The sequence below is a fragment of the Oryzias latipes genome, chromosome 18, assembly GCF_002234675.1.
Source record: "Oryzias latipes chromosome 18, ASM223467v1".
Taxonomy (NCBI): domain Eukaryota; kingdom Metazoa; phylum Chordata; class Actinopteri; order Beloniformes; family Adrianichthyidae; genus Oryzias; species Oryzias latipes.
In genome coordinates, this window is record NC_019876.2 from 13,988,736 (window position 1) to 14,009,314 (window position 20,579).

At 39.8% G+C, this 20,579-nt stretch overlaps 1 protein-coding gene and 1 non-coding gene across 6 annotated transcripts; both read right to left on the reverse strand.

Annotated features, from left to right (window-relative positions):
- Positions 1-66: 66 nt before the first annotated feature.
- On the reverse strand, positions 67-18,146 carry LOC101155887 (oxysterol-binding protein 1). 5 transcript variants are annotated; one of them, XM_023966218.1, is made up of 17 exons: positions 17,933-18,146; positions 16,706-16,879; positions 13,135-13,343; positions 12,842-13,001; positions 12,091-12,202; positions 11,088-11,271; positions 10,892-11,006; positions 10,707-10,764; positions 10,250-10,414; positions 8,113-8,358; positions 6,148-6,268; positions 5,802-5,905; positions 4,733-4,828; positions 4,427-4,614; positions 1,738-1,973; positions 1,564-1,602; positions 67-1,454 (listed from the first exon to the last, which is right to left on the reverse strand). In XM_023966218.1, the coding sequence occupies exons 2-17, from the start codon at positions 16,840-16,842 to the stop codon at positions 1,312-1,314; spliced, it is 2,313 nt and encodes a 770-aa protein (XP_023821986.1). In that variant the 5' UTR covers positions 16,843-16,879; positions 17,933-18,146; the 3' UTR covers positions 67-1,311. The 5 variants fall into 5 exon arrangements, with proteins under 5 accessions (XP_023821986.1, XP_023821988.1, XP_023821985.1 ...); XM_023966220.1 differs by having other exon boundaries at positions 10,707-10,761; positions 17,808-18,146; XM_023966217.1 differs by having other exon boundaries at positions 17,808-18,145.
- A 1,444-nt stretch (positions 18,147-19,590) lies between these two features.
- Positions 19,591-19,679, reverse strand: trnar-ucu. Its single transcript is given in 2 exon segments — positions 19,591-19,626; positions 19,643-19,679. It is a non-coding gene; the product is annotated as a tRNA-Arg (tRNA).
- Between the last annotated feature and the right edge of the window lie 900 nt (positions 19,680-20,579).

The following is a 20,579-nucleotide window of genomic DNA, read 5'->3' on the forward strand; positions in this document are numbered from 1 at the left end:
ATACTAACAAAGACTTAAAAAAAAAAAGAATGAAGTAAAAAAACATTAAAATAAAGTTTGAGAGGGTCTTTGACATTGCAGCATTTATTACAGATTCTTGTGTTAATACAAAATACTGACAAATGTCTTAATCAAGTATGTAAACTCCCTTTTCTCCGAAAAAAAACAAAAAAGTCCTTGTCCAATATTACAACCAAAAAAAAATTACCAGAAAAAAACTACAATATAGTTACTGATAATATATATTCTATACATTTATAAAATCAGTTATTTTCAATGCATGTAAATTTCTTTTTTTTAATTCTTCATTTTTAAGTACACTTACAAACAGAATTGAGATTCTCACACACAGACAGACGTGTCATGTTTTTGGTGTCAGAGAGAACGTTCATACCTCTACACAGGTGGGATGCTTGTTGCCTTTTCCACATCTTCATTAAAAAAAAAAAAAAAAAAAAAAAAGACAAATACTCGCTTGGATTTTAGCCAAGTCATCGTTTTTCCAGGATCATTTCATCGATGAAAGTTGAATAAAACTCCAAACTACGTGCAACAAACACTTGTTAACGCGAGTGTTTCAACGTGAAACCACCTGTAGTAAGAGTTTTTTCCCCCAGAGAAGGTCGTTTCTTTTAAGGCAAAATGAAAATTGTGCACATTTAGGCGTTAAAGCCAAACATTTTTTCCATAAAAAAAGTCTCCAAAACGTTACAGTGGGAATGGTCAACAAGTATTCTAGCTGATGAAGAATTCTTAACAGTACAGCTAATCTTTTTTTTTTCCAACGATGGAAGAGCAGATAGTCGATTTACACAAACACACCTGAACCTTCATTACCATAAGACACTAAATCAGCAATAAAACAAAAATCAATCTCTTTGAAGGCCACCAGCTGATATTCAATGATTTAAGCATATAGGTGTGTACATATTGACTTTTTTTAAACCCCCCTCCCGTTTTTTTTTTTTCTTTTTTAAAAGAGCCGTGAACCAAACAGTGTGGACGATGGCAGGAAAGTGCAGGCGGTTTCGGCTGAAACCTTACCTGATACTCGACTGACAAGATTAGGAAACTGGATTTGAAGCAGATCCGGAAGAGCTGCTTATTTCGTTCCCTCCTCTGATCCAGAGCTAACATAACTACTTCTGAAACCATGGAAACCTCTGCTGCGACTGTGGGAGAGTACAATTAAACAAAGAAAATAACAGCAGTGACAGTTCAGGAGATCTCCTACAACAGAGAGCCACTGGGGGAGAGGGAGGCGGTCATCCGGGAAGTCCCTTGATGGCACGTTAAAGTCCACGAAGAGGTTCAAAATATATCGGGGCAGTCGTCCCACTTGCCTTGATCCTTGGCTTCCCAGTAGCCTCCCTTATAGACGTGGACCGCCTCACCTGTGATTTTGTCCTCTGTGTGCTCAAACCAGCGGGCTTTGTAGTTCTCGTGAGGGACGCCTAAGAGAAAAAGCAAACGTGTGAGGAAAATGGGGTAGACGACTCAAAGACGGGCAGAAATTTAAGGCCGCAGAGGCGACAGTTGAGGTGATTAAAGAGGAATACTTGCTTTTTAGGGAAGGATCAGTAACAGAGTCCTCATCGACAGCTTTTAGAAGACAAAGAATTTGATTTTTTCACTACCATTTCATTTTCCTGGATCATTCACCCATGCAAATTAGAGATGAAGCCCCCCAAAAAAATAACGAGCATCGCTTTCCCCCTTCCCCAAACTCCTCCTCACCTTCTTCAGACGTGCTGGACGAGCGCTGGTTCAAGGCCTCCCGTTCCCTTTCGCGGCGAGCGGTGCGCTGCTTCTCCTCCAGCCGCTGCTTCTCGGCGTTGGCCTCGTCCCAGCGGCCATCTTCCATCAAACGCTGGTCGGGCCGGAGGCGGCTGTCGGTGGGCGCTACGCCATCCTCTGGCTCGTTCAGCGTCAGAGCCAGGGCAGTGAAGTAATACATGGTTTCTGCTCCATCCCTGACACCACAGAAGAGGAGAACCGTGAAGCATCGCATCAACTATGATTACAGTAAACAACTCCAGGTCCTGAATTAAAAATAAACTAAGAATGAGATCAGTTGACCCAAAGAAAAGCTAAACTATGTTTAAGAAAATTAAGTTGATATCAAATGAAAACTTAATGTGGCTCCCCTCTATTGCTCCAATTGTAGGGGCACTTGGAGTTTAAAGTAATGAATTTTTGTTTTTGCATTTTAGAGTTACAAAACCCGCTGCACAGTGCAGTGTTTGGCATTCTTGCTTCACAGCAAGAAAGCCCCCGGTTCAAGTTCCGGGTTGGGCACTAGTCCAGGATGTCCTTTTCCTCTGCCTCGCCCACGAGTGGCCAGGATAGGCCCCGGCAGACCCCCGAAAGGGACAAAACGGGTTTAGAAGATGAATGAATGAAAGTTATAAAGTGTTCTGTATTTATAAGTGCTACGTGCAAACATAGATGATCGGCGACTGCTGGTGATGTCATCAAGTGGTAGAAACGTCCGGATTTGAAGACGATTTTTGCCTCAACTTTGTGCTTGGAGGGCTAAATGTAAGGGTAGGGAATGAATTTGCGAGGTTCGATCCGGTACGGTCCGGTATTGTAAAACGGACCCATTAAACAGTACCAAACCGTGCATCTAGGGTTGTAGCTCCATTGAAAAGTGAAAAGGAACCGTTGGAAATACCGTCCAATGTTTTTCTAGGCATTCGGGTTTTTGCAGTTTCCTTGTGGTTAGGGTTGGGTCTGGTTAGGTTTGGTTACGTTGGTCTATAAGTCTACAAGAATATATTGAAAATGCCAGCAACGCCCACCAGAAGTAACGTAATAAAAAGATAAGCTGATGGATGACCTCCATTGTTGTTGCTCCTCTAGTCGTTGCACTAAAATGACACAATGGCACGCCAGCGATCTACACCACGCATGCGCCGTGAAAACAAACCGCTCAGTGGAAGCGAGACTTAACTGAGTGGAAACGCTCGCCAGAATTAACTAGACTGTACCACTCCTTACTGCACCGCTCAGTGGAAACAAGGCTAATGCCAACCCTTTGTTTACATACTTTCTGCTACTATAACTCTTCAATTATTTATGCAATTGCTGTGATTCCAGTGGATTCTGAAGCAGAGAAAACCAGCTTTGCGCTGATATGAAACACTTTGTCGGTCAATTCAGCTGATTCACGTTCGTCGAACGAACAGTCCAGCAATTCCTGTGTGTCAAAGAGCGTGTGTTATTTAGGCATCACCTGTGACATCTCCCGTGTAAAAGGGATGAACCAATCTCAGCTAATCTCAGATAAGCTTAATAGGTATATTGTATTATTTATATCTAATATTTCTCGAAATATAACGGATTTGATTTAATCATTGACTAAAGAATGTTGAAAACTTTTGCTCTACAGTACAGTTTTCCCTCGTATATCGCGTAGGTTATGTACCATAAATAAACAGCGATAGGTGAAATCTGCAAAGCCCGAAAACAAAGTTTTAAGGCTGCAAAACTCCTCACTACACACTCTCTGCACTTTTCTCAGACAGACAAGAACATTTTCACACTTTTCTCTCTTAAAAGTTCAACCCTTCATAGAAAAGTAAGTTCAGTTTTACAGAATGAAAACAAAGATTTATGTAACTGAACTGAATGCGTTCTGTGCAGAAAACTACACAGAAAAGATAAGTTGGCAAGATCACAAGTGGTTAGCCTCATTGCTACATGGAAGTATTGACTGTATATGTGGATGTCTCATTTACAATGCATGGAGGACATGGATTATGCTGAAAGATCAGGTGTGTTTATTTAGAAGAGCTCTACAAAACCAATGGTAATCACGTCTCCATGTCTGGGTTCATGAGATCATTCAGAGGTTCTATCAGTACGGTGAGGGTCACCATCTGCTGTAGAAAATGCGGCTTAATTTGAATTTTCAGTTGTACTTCCTTGTCTGTGTGACCCAGTCTGATGACCACATTAGTCCAAGGAGGAAAACAAATAGATTTTGTACTATTGTCTTCTTGGAAATAAGAAAAATATTCTACAGCTCAGGAGAACAATCAGATTCTCCTTCATGTTGGTTTTGAACTGCACCTGCTGATGACATCATCAACACGTCAATGTCCAAAGATGAGTCACTCATCGGATGATACATCGCGAATCCTTCACCGAAGTTCAGATATTTGAACCATGGAAACATCCCACTGTGGCGCCCAAAGCGCACCGCTGTCAGACCGCTGCGCCATAGGACCTATGATCGCGCCTGTACATTGACTACATCGAAACTGGGCGCTCCTGACACGCAAATCACTTACACCAACAAGGACGTCAAATTATTTTATGCAAACAACTAACTGTATTTGACTGGTTTTTTTTGCTAAAATTTCAAATGCATGAAAACATTTGAGAAGATTTGTGCCTTCTTGGCTGGGAAGGCACTTACGGTAAAGGGTTCCTCCTCCACAGCTCTTTGGCTTTGAGCGTTTGATAGACCGTCTTCTGCCTGCCCTCCGTGCCGTTCTCCCCTCCTCGGCTGCTCTGCATCACCCTGGAAAACTCCATCTTTTCATCCCACGTGCCCGACAGCACATAGTGGGCCTTCCCGGTCTTGTCCATCACCACACCAGTCACCTGTGCAGCAGGACGAACGCACACAAAAGAGGATGGATGGATGGATGGATGGATGGATGGATGGATGGATGGATGGATGGATGGAACGCAAAGACTCAAAGTGACTCAAACAACTCACCTTTCGGGCGACATCTCGGGAGAAGTAGCTGTAGGGGGCAAACTTCAAGTGACAGCGGTCTCCGGTGGTGTGATTCACAACGTCGATCTCCCCAGACTGACAGGAAAAAAGAAAGAAAAAACACAAAAAGGACATTTTTCACCAGACAAAAAACATAAACCCAACTAAAGTTAAACCTCAAAAGGCTAAACTGCAAACCTTTGGATCCTTGCAGAGATTCGAGATATTTTATCAGGTTTGAAAGTCGTTTGAACTTTTCTTAGTCTTCACCTTTTCAAGATTGTCAAAATCAGTACAGTTCAGAATGTTTTGTATCATTAGGTGCTGGGATCTCGAAATAAGGAAATGAATATTAAAATGAGTCCAAATCATTTTGGTCCAAGCTCTTAAAAATAGAAAAACTCAAAAAACTCAAATTTTACTGGATTTGATTTGGTTTCATTTTAGAGATGTTATGTTAAAGTTCCACAAAGGTTGGCATTTATTGTGAAACAAAAATTTAGATTTCTGCTCTCAAAATAAGTTTAAAAAATTCTAGTTTAAATTTATGAGGATTTTTTTTTTTGAAGATGGGCAAACTTTGCAATCTCATTTTGTTAACATTTTGTTCTACAATAAGCCATTTCCATTCATTGCACCAGTTTTTTGTCCCTGTAATCAAAATGAATTACAAGTCAAACCATTTGCCTAAACAAGCAAAAAAAAATCTCATTATTGGGCTGTGGAACATTAACTCTGAAGTAATTCTATCACAATTTGTTTTCCCTTTTTGAATGCTTGTTCGTAGATTTTAATATCTTATAAGTTATCTTGCTCTGTAAAAATGACTTGCTGCATGGACAGATCACTTTTTTTTTCCTTTGGATTAATGCTTCTTATTTTTCGGCTACGTCTTGTGGCAGTGTAAGAGTTCTTCTAAAAGCGACTCTTTTAGACGTTAATAGAAAGCTCCAGTAGGCGCCCAGTCGCCATCCATTGGCTTTAAATTGGTTTGGATTGCTGCCGACTTCACCTCAGAAGACCTGGAATTCTTCGGTCTCATGTTCCACAGCAGTAGTTCTAGTCTCACCTGGTCGATCCACAGCTTTCCCACGATGATGTTGTGCACTGTAGTTGTAACTTTCTTCCATGTGTAGTGATTGTTGCTCTTCTCAAAGATGGCATGAATCGTGCCTGGAAGGAAACAGAAAAAGCCGCTTGAGAACTAACCTTTAAGACTCAAAACTCTGTGTGTGGCAGCGAACAGACAAGACGTGAAGGTCAGGGGGAAGAATTTGTGTAACTGACAAAAAAAACTACACAAAACATCGATTTTATTCTTTTGTTTCTACCTTGGAAATGTTATAGTCTGACTAGTTTTTTCCACAACGCTTCACCCCTTCTCTCAACACAGGAGGAAAAGACTTGGTGGATACCTAAGGGCATAATGGAGAGGTATTTGCCCCTGAACTTGCTGGCAACTGTGATTTCCTGCCTCAGGGTCCATCCTCGATCGGAGATGGCATGATGTGCTGCTGCCGGGGGGTGGTGACTCACCTGAAAAAGACAAACAGGGGCTGATTGTTTACCTTTAACTCTGTGCTCCAACAAAAAGGTTTTTAGACCAAATCAGAACTGTTTTAATGCATTTTAATTTATTATATAAAAAGCATGTGTTTTCTTTTTCATTATTGTTTGTTTTGCTGTTGTAAATGTGGGCATTTACATATTATTCATAGTAAGCAGCATTTTAATGTTGATAATGAATTAGGAGAAGATGATGGGATTAAATAAGCCACGCCTTTATAAAGGTGACAAACGTTTGTGTGTTCAATTATTTCATTTAGTTCCTAAATTGCTGCTGTTGAGCAAACACTAGACTGCGGGGGTCACCAACCCTGTTCCCCGTGGGCGACCCCCCCCCTGCTTGTTCTGAAGTTAACCCTGCTTCAGTAATTGCAGCTCACCTGGATCAGGTGTGTTCAGCCAATTAGAACCTGGGCTGGTTCAATCCAGCTAATCAGCATCTACTGAAGCAAGGTTTGCTGCAAAACAAGCAGGAGCAGGGTTGGTGACCCCTGCAAGCCCATCCACAAAATAATTATTTTTTAACTTTTTTTAAATCATTATGATTCTGGAAACTGAATGATCTTTAATTTTGAAAACAATTTCAAGTGAAGTTAAAGTAATACTTTATTCGAGCATATAAATTCTTACTAGGTTAAAGCTTCCTAAACTTTGAGCTCTGTGATGTTACTGTAACGTTGAGCTATATTAGAAAAAGTCTTAAACAAGAGGCCGAAGACGTTGCAGTTTGTCTAAGTTGGATGATGATTTATCTACTTCTGAGAGGGAGCCTTGCAGACTTGGACATGAAATCGTGTGAACCACACAGGAACAGCATCAGAGGGTCTGGTAACTTCCTGCTCTGTGACATCATATCCGTCTGTCCCATCCTTTTGGGCATCAGCCGCAGCAAACCTGTTCTCCAGCACATTTTCACTCTATCAAACCAAAACTCATCTGTTCAGACTCTCCCCTTCTTTGAGAGGTTCGCTTTTTTTCTGTTAACGTACTAGTTTGATTGGTGGGATCTGAATTCCTTCACTACTCACTACATAGTGCACTACAAAGTATGTTCGCCATTTTCTAGCATAGAAATCTGCAAAAAAAACAAAAAAAACAAACATACTTTTGATTGGTAAATATAGACCATAATGCATTGCATTTGAACCATTTTTGCAAAACTATTGTATGTAAATGTATTTTTTTATATAAACTATTAGATGTTTTCATCTTCAGAACACAAGAATAGTCTTGTCTTCATATTGATTAGGTTTTAATTCGTGAAATTGGTGACGTCATATTATACGTTAAAAAAAAGAAAGGGCTGAGAATGGTGCTTTTAAAATTCAATCGTCTCACAGTTTTTTTAGTAGTTAGGGAGTAGAGAGGGAATTTGAACAGAACCATAATATTTTTACGGTACAACGGAAAAAAAAATAAAGGCATCTTAAAAAATAAGATGCATTATTATTTTAATGTTTTATTTTAAGTGCTATTAACTTTTGACCCGATATGATATTTCTTGCAATGGTATGATTTTTAAACAGAGTAAAGAGTGATATGTTATGTGCATGGAGCAAAAACCCAAAAAATTGTTTCTGGAAGGAAAACGGGTCAAATGATTTCCTTCTGATCCGATCAGATCTCTGTGATCCAAAGTTCTCTTTGTGGAACAGTGAAAGGATAAAAATCTCCCGTTCAGCGACTATTTTTTCTGCTAAATGTGCAGAAACCTAAAGAGGAAGCAAAATGCTGACTCAGTTCAGTCACCTTCTCCTGCCCTTTGCTCACTTTGGCTTCCGGGGCTGAGAGCCTTTGCGGCTCGGACCTCGTACCTGCTCGCAGAGGGAGCGGTAGCCGCTCTCCCTCTGGCGGTCCAGCTCGTACGTCTCCCCCAGCAGCGGGTTGAAGGGCTTTCCCGTGCGGTACACGGTGGTGGAGTAGGCGGACACGCAGAAGGCCGCCACGTAGCACATCTGCTCCAGAGAGTTGTGACTCTTCGCAGCTTTGTCCAGCAGCTCGTGATACTCCAGATCCTCCGACAGACGCTGCAGCATGGAAATGGGCTCATTGAAGTTCACCTAGAAGAAACATGAAACTTATTTAAATACAAATATTTCAATATTTACAATCAGGAAGTGATTCGTTTTTTAACTTAAACTAAAACCTTTTTAATATCAAAAAGTTGAAAAATAGAACGTCTAGCATCACATGACAGAGATGGCTGAAAGCTGCTAGGTGAGATTATCGCATGACATCAATGTAACAAGCTGCCAGGGCGACATGTTTGCCTTTTTAAATACGTATATCAAAACCGGTTCCTCCACAGATCTGTCAGCATCAGCCTCTTCTAGAATGTCGCTGCTACAGTCTCAGTCACTTCTAACCTCTTAGTCCTTTCATTTCAGCAACGACCAGCTGCCAAAAGAGCCTTTGATGCGCTGATTCAGAAGCTTGGATAACATTGTTAGTTCATTACAAAGAAGTCAGACCAGACCTGTCAAGTGCTTCCAAGACGCCAGGCTGGAAGATTGACGGGACGTTAAGAACCTGATATTTCAGATGTTTGTCATTCTTGACAAACTGAAGAAAAAAAATAAAGACTGTTCTTACAGTCCGAGTCCTTGTTTCTGGTGTCATTAATGGCCTCTGTGGTGGAAAAGTAAAGACAAATGTACATTTCTAAATGGGAAATTGTGGACAGATTTAATGTTTAACCCGACGACAAGGATCAGGAGAAGTTTATGTAAGAAAATATTTGCCTGCAATATGTCCAAATTTAATTGGAAATCCAGTTTGAAACTAAAACAGATTTTCAGATAGCTCCAAAAGGAAAGCAACAAGTGAGCAGAATTATGCTTTTTCTTTGCAAATAATAATTTTAAATGAATAGTCATTTCAACTAATATCACTGCTCAACTGGTTAAACAAAGTTCTTGAAAATATTGGTCAACTGCTGAACGTTGACATTTGAGGCATTACTGCCACCTTGTGGTGTTTTTATTCACTGCAACTAGGTGGCAAGAAAAGAAAATATTTCATGTACAGTATTCCCCCCTTCTTTATGGGGGGTGAGGGACCAGAGACACCCGCCGATCCGGGGGTATGGAGAACCACCCCCCACCGCAGGGGCCGAGCAAATGTCCGTCACCGATCCTTACTCATCAAAATCCCTTCTGAAACATTTCTGATGTTAAGTAAACGTTTATTAAAGAACATCGGAATTGCTCGATATATAGTTTTTTATTCAGAGCAATAGACTGTACCGTACTTTATGTCGCACGTTGGGAGTTTCTCTCTGTGCCTTTAAACCAGGAGCCCATGCTTCCTCCTACATCAGTTAAGTGCGAGAAGGCATCTACGGTTTCATCGCTCATTCATTCATCCGGATGATTATCTTTCTCAGCGATCATCTTTCTCAGCAATTATCTATCTCAGGATATTTTCCGGCTGCTTCTGAGTCAGCTGATGGCACATCTCCGTGCAGGGGCACAAACTTTGGTTAGAGTGATTCAGGAACCGGTGGAAATAGCTGTGATATATTGCTCAGCAGCCGGCAAAGACGTCGACGGGCCGGTGTGCTCTTCATCGCCGCTCCCCTCCCACAGACGCAAAAGTCTCATACAAGCGTCTTGAGCTGTGTTTTAGTGAAGAAGTCACGTGACTGAAATAAGTGAAACGCACGGGGGAACACCGTAATACGTAGTTTGACATTTTTATATTTGTGTCCTTAAATAGACGGAAGTGAATCAGACAACTATTTTGAATAAATTTGATAGATTTAGATGACTATGTTGTAATATGAAGTTCCTCTGTCATTGTTTGTTATTTTAAATAAAGGTGATGGCGTCTTGTTCAAACCTGTTTTGAAATGATATCATCACATAATCTAAAAGCTCTAAAGAACAAGTGTGGACAGGAACCCCAGAGTAACTCAGAACTTGTGGATAAAGCGTTGGGAGTGGCGCTCACAGGCATGGGGATCTTGGACAGCTCTTTGCCGATGCAGTTCTTCATGATGCTCCAAAGGTTGAGGGAGTAGTTGGGCTTGTCTGGGATGCGCGTCCGCCTCTTTTTCAATGGAACCAGCTCCTGAGACGGCGACTCCTGGTTCATCGCCAGAGGCTCCTCGTTCAGCTGAAAAGCAGAAGGACGCTGATAAAGAGACTGGAAATCATAGGCTGTAAAGCAAAAACTTTACCGCTTTTTATTTGATCTACATCAAAGCAATTTCTACCAGTAACCACCATCATTTTGTTAGTAATGTTAAAAATCCAAGAAAGACATTGTCTTTGCCACATTAGCTGTCCTAGCTGTCCTTTGGTGCTCCAAAGCTATTCTTTACCTCATTGTGGTTATTTTGCTTCACTATAATTAATCATTTTAAAAAGTAAGGGACACTTCTGATGAAGCCTGGGGGGATCCTTACCGACTGATCGTCTTGGCAAATCTCGCTGTTGAAGCTGCTGACATTACTGCTCGACCTTCTGAAACAGAAGATTCATAAATGAAGCATTTTTGCTCAGATGGACATTTGAACATGGAAGGAAACGCGTGGAATTGGCTGCTGGGCTCTGAATATACGAGTGCATAAAACAGGATGTAGACACTGACTTATGGAACTGAGGGTCTGCAGGCACGGTGATGAATTCAGGCGCCTCCTCCATGGCATCAAAAAACTCATTATCATCATCATCGCTCACTTCTCCTTTTCCAGGCCCAGAAATGCCTAGAACAGACATTTTTGTTACATAAACCGGATGCACTTTTTGAAAAGAAAAAAAGATTTCCAGAGGGGGTTTGAACGCACTTTTACTGTCCGCGCTGGCGTTAGCTTGCGCTGCCCCCCTGAAGGCCCGCTCCAAGTGGTTGTGCTGCTTAGCCAGCTGCTCTAAAGTCTCCTCCAGCCTCACCCTCTGCTCCCGTTCGGCCTGCAGGGCCTTCTGCCATCGCTTGCTGTGAGTCTGAGCCATGGAGAGGAAGTCTCTGCAGGCCTGAAGGCACAAGAGGAAGAAAAAAATCTCAACCACAAAACCAGGAAGACGTCTCTTCACATTCCAACAGTGGTACGAAAATACTAGAAATACACTAGAAGTGGAGACGTCCTGATCAGGTTGTTTTTGGCTCCAATCCAATCATTTGATTTTAGAGAAAATTACCTCATTTAAAAACGAGATCTAATTTAATAACCTTCGTTTATCATTTAACACTTTGATTCTGTGAAGCAGCTTTAACAATCAAGTCAAATTAGTACAACTATAAACTAGTGAAAATACTTAATAACTAGAAAGAAATTGGGATTTTTAGCAGATACTATATCCTATATATATATCTATATCTTTTAAATCCCTTTTTCCTGGAGCTTGCACTTCGTAGACAGTCCCTGAACAGCTGTCTCAATGTCGTCTTTCAGTTCAATTCTTCTTAAAAATAATAGAAACTATCTTTTTTTCTTTAGAAATGCCTTTGTAGCGCTAAGACAAACCGCTAGAAGCCCTTTCTCTCACTTTTAAATGTATATTAAAAGAGTTATTGAGCCCAGAAGTCTGAATCTGTGAACATCTTGCCAACTTCTTCAGAACCATTATTGTGCGCTTTGTGCTGAAACTAGAGCAGTGCTCTACTGTAAAATCCATTAATGCCATGCAGACTTCTAGTATCATCTGTAATAAACTTGACATATATAACGCTCATCATAATAACGAAAATAAACTAAATATCCAAACCCTGATCTGAATGCAATATCTGATTCGGATGGTCTAAAACTACGCCATCGGATTGGGACATCACCAACTAGAACTGGCGACACTTACATTGATCATGGCGTTCGAGGTGATGCGGAACAGCGTGGCTCTTTCCGTCACCTGGCGGATCTTCTCCCCCGCTTCCCCAGTCAGAGTTAAATTGTCCAGCTCCGACAAAGACCTGAAATGAATGTTCAGGTGTTCTCAGGCTGTTCGGGCAACATTTGATCCATTTCTTGGCATAAAGTGTCATAAACCTGTCAATCACAACGACTTAAAGACCCACTCAGAGGAAAATTTTTGACATGTTCTTTTTTTACATTTTTGTCAGGATATAGGACATGTATAAAGAAAATTAGGATTAAAATTGTATTTCTTTATTCGAATTACTGTGAATCAGGAGCAGATGAAAAAAATGCCGTTTGAAAAAGAGCATATTTTTGACGGAAAATACGCTGGGCGGGCCACAAGCTCCCTGCTCGGAGGTCCCAGCGATGGGGATGGGGGCGGGGTTTCTTCATGACGACAGTCCCACCCATTATTCAGAGGCACACTTCTAATGAAGTCCTGCTGCTCTGCAGAAACTATGTCCTAAAAAACGACTCAGGTTTTTGGATTTTTGGCTAAAAACGTCTTAATCATAACTAAAAGACCACCGGCACACAACAGTTCAAAAAAATGTTTGGAGTGGGACTTTAAACAAAGGCCAGGATAACCAACCGATCCAGCTGGACATGTTGGTTATCCTTAGTCTTTGTGTTTGAACGGTAAACAGATTCCTGCTGTTTCCTGGAATGCGAAAACACGCAGAGCGTCCAACCTTTGGAGGGCGGAGCCGTGCTTTGAGATCAGGTCATTGCATGTGCTCAGATCCTCCACCTTGCTGCCCAGCATTCTCATCGCAGACTGGAATTCGGCATTTTGTGACCCCGCACCCTGTCCCGGAGCGGCCGACGGAGAGAAGTCGTCGCCCGAGTCATCTGTTTATAACGAAACAAAAGGACGTCACTTTTTGTTGACTTAAACCACAAAATACAGAGATTCCTCAGATTTCTCAGCAACTGTTCCTCTTTTGTTCGCATGACTTCCCATCCTTCCCTTCTCTAGGTTTACCTGACTCTGCCTGCATGCGGGCAGCTTTAGCCTTCGCCAGCTCCAGGGCGGTGATCCATTTCTGCCGCTCCACCTCACAGCTGGCCTTCAGGTGGTACGTCTGAGCGCCGCCGTTGGTTATCATGAAGTTGCAGGCGTCGTCCACGGTGATGGTCGCCGTGGCCAGGTTAATCGTACCCCGACATGTGTGACCCATCTCCGCCTGGGTCCTAACAAACGGAGAGAGGGTTATTTGTCAAAGAAGCTCCAACCGCTAGTAGTCATTGAAGTTTGGAATGTTTCCTTATGAGGTTAAAACAGATAAAATCAACTTAGACTTCTTTTAGAGAGCTCCAAACTTAGAAAGTCGCAAACTTAACTAGATTTGAGAAGTTGTTATCATTTCAAAGACTGTGATTGGCTGATCAGAAACAACCGGTGGAACCATAACGTACTTGCAATGACAAATATAGCAGAACCACAGAGAAAGGTCAACTGCTGATCAACTGCATTTCCTAAATGTAACTAAAGGAGCTGAATTTTGAAAACTTTCTTTGAATCAGCTGATTAACACACGTCGACTGAATCTGAGGACTGGACTGAATGACCCTCGCGTGACTCAACAGCGCTCCAAACAGGAAGTGCTTCCAAGACGCCAAAATCCCATAGACTTCTAAAGAGAAACAAACAGCTGTTACTCAGAATCACTCTCCTTCCCCTGATCCTTTTTTTAAACACGTTCCTGATAATCCTCATTTTGTTCTGATTATCTTTTTGTTGCGAAAACTATTCAAATTATAAACTGTCCAATCAGATATCTCAAGAAAAGGATGTGGTGTCATTTTAAATGTTCTGAACACCTTAAGTGACAGATTCGGTGTAGACTGCTTTTAGGTTTAGGGGGGTGGCCTTTCAACAAGCTCACTCTTGGCTGGGGAGAGTGGTTGCCATAGAAACTCCTTAATGGCTGTGTCCAAACTGGAGGGCTGCGTTCTTCCTGGGCTGCATTTGTAGGCCGCTTACGTCACTGTGTTGTCCAAATTCAACGACTCCTTCAACGAATACGGCCTTCTATTTCCTAATTTCAAGGATTGGTCTGGTGTTTCCTTCCATGCTGTCCATATCCCAAGATGCATTGCAGGAATGCATTGAAGGACGCAGCCCTCGAATGTGGACCCCCCCACTGATGATGTCTGACTCCAACATGGCGACATCCGTATCGCGGAAAAAATGGCAACTGCCGTGTTCTATGGATGACATCACAATGGCTCTGTGCAGGTCTCATATACCATCAGTGTTTACTCACAACAGCTGGTCCATTTATTTACTTGTTTACATATTTACTGCTTTCCTTCCTAAGGGTTGCTGATTCATTTCTTATGGATTAGCACAACTGCAGGATGTCGGGGAGAGCGGAAATTTTGAATTCAATCAAGATCAAATACAATAAGAAGAGCAGAGTTTAAAGCTGAAACTAAGACATCTAGTAAAAGTGATTCAACATGTCACAACTGGAGAAAGCGCCTCTGCAGCATTTAATAGAAGATTGCGACAGAGTCACGTTGCCCCTGCTGCGTTTTCGGTTGCCACATACGGCTGGAAGTGATGACTTCGATTTGTGCCAATGCGGAATTGTAAGAAGAAATCTTTGATAAATCTGCTCAAAAATAGAGTTTCGGAAGAATTCCTGCCAGAGTCACTGCATGTACGGAAAGAACTGAAAGATAAAACTAAGAAAACATGGAGTTAAATAAAAAAGATTTTGTCAAAAACATGAAACTAGTTACAAATGGCTGAATATGCACACACAGGTTGTGTCCAAATGCCCAGAGTACTCACTAATCATTGCACTATATCACTAGATTTCATTTTTCTTTGGGATGTCTGAACCCATTATTCCAAAATCCAGTGACCTGGAAATGTCCCAGAAGTCTCTGCAAAAAACTAGTGTGCATCAATGCTCACTAGATTGTTGAATATAGATCACGGTGTATTCCATTTGAACAATATGTCATTTAGAAAGAAAAAAAATGTTTACATTTATATATTTTTTTAATAAAAAAGTTTTCATCATCAGAATACAGTGGATTCACAGTCTTTTTTAAATAAAATGTTCTTATTTATTTGGTTTTTACTTTGAGATCTTCAAGATTCAAATCTGTGACATATTTAGGGTTTTATTAAAAAAAATAAAACACAAAGTAGTAAGTATGTCTCTGAATTGCACTAGATAGTCCCACACTATAAAGTCTTTTAGGGCTTAGGGAATACAGAGGGAACTCAGACAAACCCAGAATCATCAGAATACAGACTTATTGCGCAACACATGCTTTCAAAAAAACTCTTCCTGAAACTCTCAAGTCACAAATGTGCAACACAGTGAAAGCCCAACAAAGTCTTCTTCTTTTAAACTTTCTTTTGCTTTGCCATCTGCGTTTATTTATATGGTTCTGGAATAAGAGACCCCCCCCCCTTGAAAACAAGACGTTTCATCTCAAGAGGCCAACACTCCTTTAAATCAATCTATTTCAATCAATAAATATTGCCAAACAAAATCAATACCATTTAAGGTTTATGTATCTTTAATCCCTGCATGCTAGGCCTGCACAATATACCGCAAATGTATCGTTATCGCAATATCCAGCTCTGCAATATGCATATCGCAAAAGACGGCGAAAATCGCAATAAACCGTAAACCTTAAATGTGTTAAAACAATCTTATGGCAGCTTGAAGCATTTAACGAATCAAATAAATCCCTTTATGCATTTGACCAATCAGATGGACGCCTTCAAGTTGTTGACTAATCGGAGGGGAGGCCTTTTATGTTGGATGTTTGTCACCTATGTCAACGAGGGTCATTTGGAGTATAACTTAACTGTTCCAATGAATGAATTATGTTTTTGGTTATTTTGCCATTTGTTTATATACCGCAAATCACATCGTTATCGCAATATTAATCTCTAACATCGCATATCGCAAGTTTTCCTCATATCAGCCCTTCTGCATGCTTAAATGGAAATTTAAAAAAAGAGAGTTTCTACTGTTGAAAGTTAATCTAAGCTAGGTTACATAACTGTACATCCATGAAAACCGTCAGATTCAGAATAATCGTTAACGTTTGGCTCTGCTCTGAGCACCATGTGCTTTCAATCAACAATTAATATTGAAAATTCTTTCTCTGACACAGCAGCTTATAGAAAGCCTTAATGTAAAAACATGGATTTATCGTCTGGGAGACTGAATCATTAGCCTGCACGTGTCCAAGAAATATAACAAGGAAATCTTTGAATGTTATTTAAAGTCCTCCTAACTGTCAAAAACGTCTGGAATTGGGTTTTTATTGTGGGCTTCAACTCATTTGTAACTCAGAAACATCAAGGGAGATGAGCAATCCTCCCCCAAATTGCTGAAAAGGAGTGTTGTGCATTCAGAGGAATGGCCATCTTACACATCTACAAACTTTATAAAAGTGGATCCCCCCCCACAGAATGAAATCAAGTTCATACACGAGGCAATGTTTTGGAAGCGGAGCCTCCTTTTCCCTGCAGAAGGTTTCATAGTGATTGATGCGTGTTTGACAAAGAACTGTACCTGTAGTATGACAGGAGGCCATTGCTGAGGACGAACCACCGTCGTTGATAGCCTTTGATGTAATTAGTCCACTTGAAGACCCAGCCTTTATAAGTATCGCCTGCAGGGGTGGGAGTGGGGGCCTTCGGTTCTGACATCACACCCCCCAAAAATCAATACACAGAACTAAAGAACCTGATAAGGAAAAAGAATCCTTTAGTTTTTAAGCAGTACCTCCACATTTACAGGAAATATAAAAAAAAGACTACAATATTCTAGCTTTTAAATTTGTATTTTTTTTACTTTTTCTCATACAATTAGTTAGACAGTTAGAAACACAGATTTCTGACAGTTTATATCCACTGCCTGGGATTGAATAGAAGTTTTAGTTTGTTAATACGAAAGAAACAAATCAAAATCACAGCAAAAAAGCGTAGCAAATGAACAATTTTGAGCTTTTAACTGTAAAATGTTTAATTTTTCCATTTAGCAAAACATCCATAAGATGATATGTGCAATTCAGTGTTTTGTTTTTATATTTTATCAAAACAAAACAAAAAATATGTGGTTGTTTTTTTGTATATGCCAAACTAGCTTGCTCTTAATGGGGTCTGATTTCATTCTTTGAAGAATTCCTGCTTCCTGAAACTGATCTGTGCACGTGGTATAAGGGGTCAAAGGTTACCTGAAGAATCAATACACTTCACTTATGACCTCTATTATTAACGTGAATTATTTAAAGTAACGTATGCCACCAAAAACAAGATAAAACCATAGCTAAACACATTTAAGTCATCTACAATTGACCCCTTTAATAAAAGCTTAAAACTGATTCCATAATTATTTTTCTTTTAAATTTAAAAAGCGTTCAAATGACAAGAAATTAAGCTCTATCGTTAGCATAGGTGGAGGATCTTAGCTTAACAGTTCGCGATAAAGGTCAGTCTAAACTGGTTACACGTAAACAAAAAATACAGCTAGTACAGCAACTCTATAAACGAGCATAAAAAGTTTAGGAAAAATAAGCTCTTGTGTGTTTACTTAAAAGTTCGTCGTTTGTCATGAACAGTGTGAGAAAAGCTGGAAAGCCGCCATTCAAACTGGTTCTGCGTTAAAGGTTTACCTTGACGTGTCCAAAATAATATGAGACGTGGAGGGGAAAAAGACACAGCCGGTTGAGTCACTGCTAACTCTGACACCCATATGCTACTGTGGCTAGCTACGAAAGACAGCAGAGAGATAACTAACCGAGACGGGACAGCAAGGACTGAAAATGGTTCAACCAAAAGCACCGGGGCAGTACACTTCCGCTACTGAAAAAAATGCAAATTTCCAACAATTTTATGGTTTTGACCCAAAAATCATGCACGTAATGCTCACTTTACCGCTGCGTACGATGACAACATTCTAAAGCTAACAGGCTACATCTAACTAGCCTAACATTAGCTCATATGATCACACCCGGTGCAACCCAATTTAATCTCGTGTGGAAACAGTAACTTGTGTTTTTATTTTCCTGTTGGATTAATTATTGTGGAATTTTGCCCTTTTTTTTTACCATTTTTTTACCACAGTGTAAAAATACAGAGGTCTTCATTTTACATGTAAAATGTTACTTATTTATATTAGTATATTAATAAAATGCATATCAAAACATGCCATGAGGAAAAAATAGTAGAAGTAAAATGTGTTTAGATTTATTATTTATTCGAAAAAAAGGTTATGATTATGATAAATGATTAAATACAATTAAATAATTTCATAATTTATCTGAGTAAGATATTGTAACACCGAAAATTTTGTCTTAAATGTATGTGTGTGTATGTGTGTGTATAGATAGATAGATAGATAGATAGATAGATAGATAGATAGATAGATAGATAGATAGATAGATAGATAGATAGATAGATAGATAGATAGATAGATAGATAGATAGATAGATAGATAGATAGATAGATAGACAGATAGATAGATAGATAGATAGATAGATAGATAGATAGATAGATAGATATAAACTTTATTAATCTCCCAAAGGAGAAATTCAGATTAATATATATATATATATATATATATATATATATATATATATATATATATATATATATATATATATATATATATATATATATATATATATATATATATACTTTTTTATGAGGGACATGAATGGCAGGTTTACTGCTTTTTGTCTGATAACGAATGCTTTTCTACATCAACATTGTTGTTGTTGTTTATTGTTTGTTTATTGTTTGAAGAACAACAGACAAATGATTTCCGCAAACCCTTTTATCATTTTTTATGTTTGATTGGGTAGTTTTAGAAAATCATTAGATATAACATCACGAGACAATACGACCTATGTTTTTAATTTTAAAAAAGCAGATCACACTTAGAAGGACAGAAAAGCGACTCCGGTGGGCCTCGAACCCACAATCTTTGACTTGCTATATTTTGGTCCAGAAGTCCAATGCGCCCATGGGACGAGGTAAAGTTACCACGAATTGGACAGACTAATGGGTCGCAAGTTCGAGTCCCGTCTTGAACGTGTACAATATAAGAGTTTATTTGGCCTCGTGGCTTTCATAATCTGTCTGCCATGTTCATGTTTTGTATTGTTTGAAAACGAATAAAAACAACCAACAAACGATTTTCGTAAACGCTTATTTGTATGATTCATTATATGTTCGATTGGGTAGTTATAGAACATCATGAGACATGAGGCCCTGCAACAGACTGGCGACCTATCCAGGTGTCCTTAGCCTCTGGGATAGGCTTCGGCAGCACCGTGACCACGAAAGGGAACGAACGGTTTAGAAGAAGAATGACTGAATGCTATCATGAGACAGTACGACCCATAGTTCTAATACGAATATCGGTTAAAATGCACGAAGGACAAAAAAAAAATGCGACTCCGGTGGGACTCGAACCCACAACCTTTGAATTGCTATGCTTTTAACCTAGAAGTCCAATGCGCTATCCATTGCGCCACGGAGCCACCTGTTGCATCGATGCCACCACTGCATCTTTAAACCACCGAGAAGCAATTCCACCGGTGTAGGTACCAGGTATATTTGGCCTGCAATAACTGTTCGGGGACCTTTAGACTGAGAATAACGTCACACTACGGTGACCCCATTTGGACAAACTACGTAGCGTCCACATCTGCTCGGGCTCTACATATTTTCATTTCACGTTTCCTTTTTTTAAATCTAAAGTTATTTTCCCTCATAAATTGTGACTGACAGTATTCTTTGTAATGTTTACAAAGAGATTTTGCCATAATCCAGTTGTTTATTCCAGTTTAAGTGCATCCGTGGCAAAAAAATTTGTTAGCACGGCTTTAAAAAATAATAAGCGAACATGCATTGAATAATAATCATAACAATAATAAAAGTCCGTTTACAAGATAATCTATGTCGTAGCTCTGTTTGTTAAAAACCGCATATCTTCTATGGTAGTACCGTAATTTGTCCAGACCAATCACTATCTCAAACGTCATCGGACCAAAGGACAGCCTATCACATAATGTGATGTCAGCCTTAGCCCCAGCACCCCGAACGGTTATTGCAGGCCAAATAGTTTTGGTACCTACACCTGTAGGTATTGAACACAAGGTGGCGCCAAAGGATAGTAAAAACAATTTGGTTGATATTTTCCCAATATTTTATTTTGGAAAAAGATGAGCAATATTATATAAGAAGATGAATGTTATCTTAAAAAAAAATCATACATAAGATAAGGTTTACAAATATTACAAAGTTCTTTAAAAATCCACAATTTCTTCAATGGAACATTATTACAAAATAATGTCGTAAAAATATTACTTTAATGTTTTTAAAATCTGTTTTATTTCATGCTCTAAAACGAGCACTTGTTACATTTAGTATCCCGGAGA

What these genes read in the sequence shown, in the direction of transcription:
- LOC101155887 (XM_023966218.1), bottom strand. Translation starts at nt 16,842, where the DNA reads ATGTCAGAACCGAAGGCCCCCACTCCCACCCCTGCAGGCGATACTTAT. An exon ending in GGCCTCCTGTCATACTACAG is followed by an intron (nt 13,344 to 16,705) that starts GTACAGTTCTTT and finishes TCCGTTTGTTAG; the next exon opens with GACCCAGGCGGAGATGGGTC. An exon ending in CCGCATGCAGGCAGAGTCAG is followed by an intron (nt 13,002 to 13,134) that starts GTAAACCTAGAG and finishes CGTTATAAACAG; the next exon opens with ATGACTCGGGCGACGACTTC.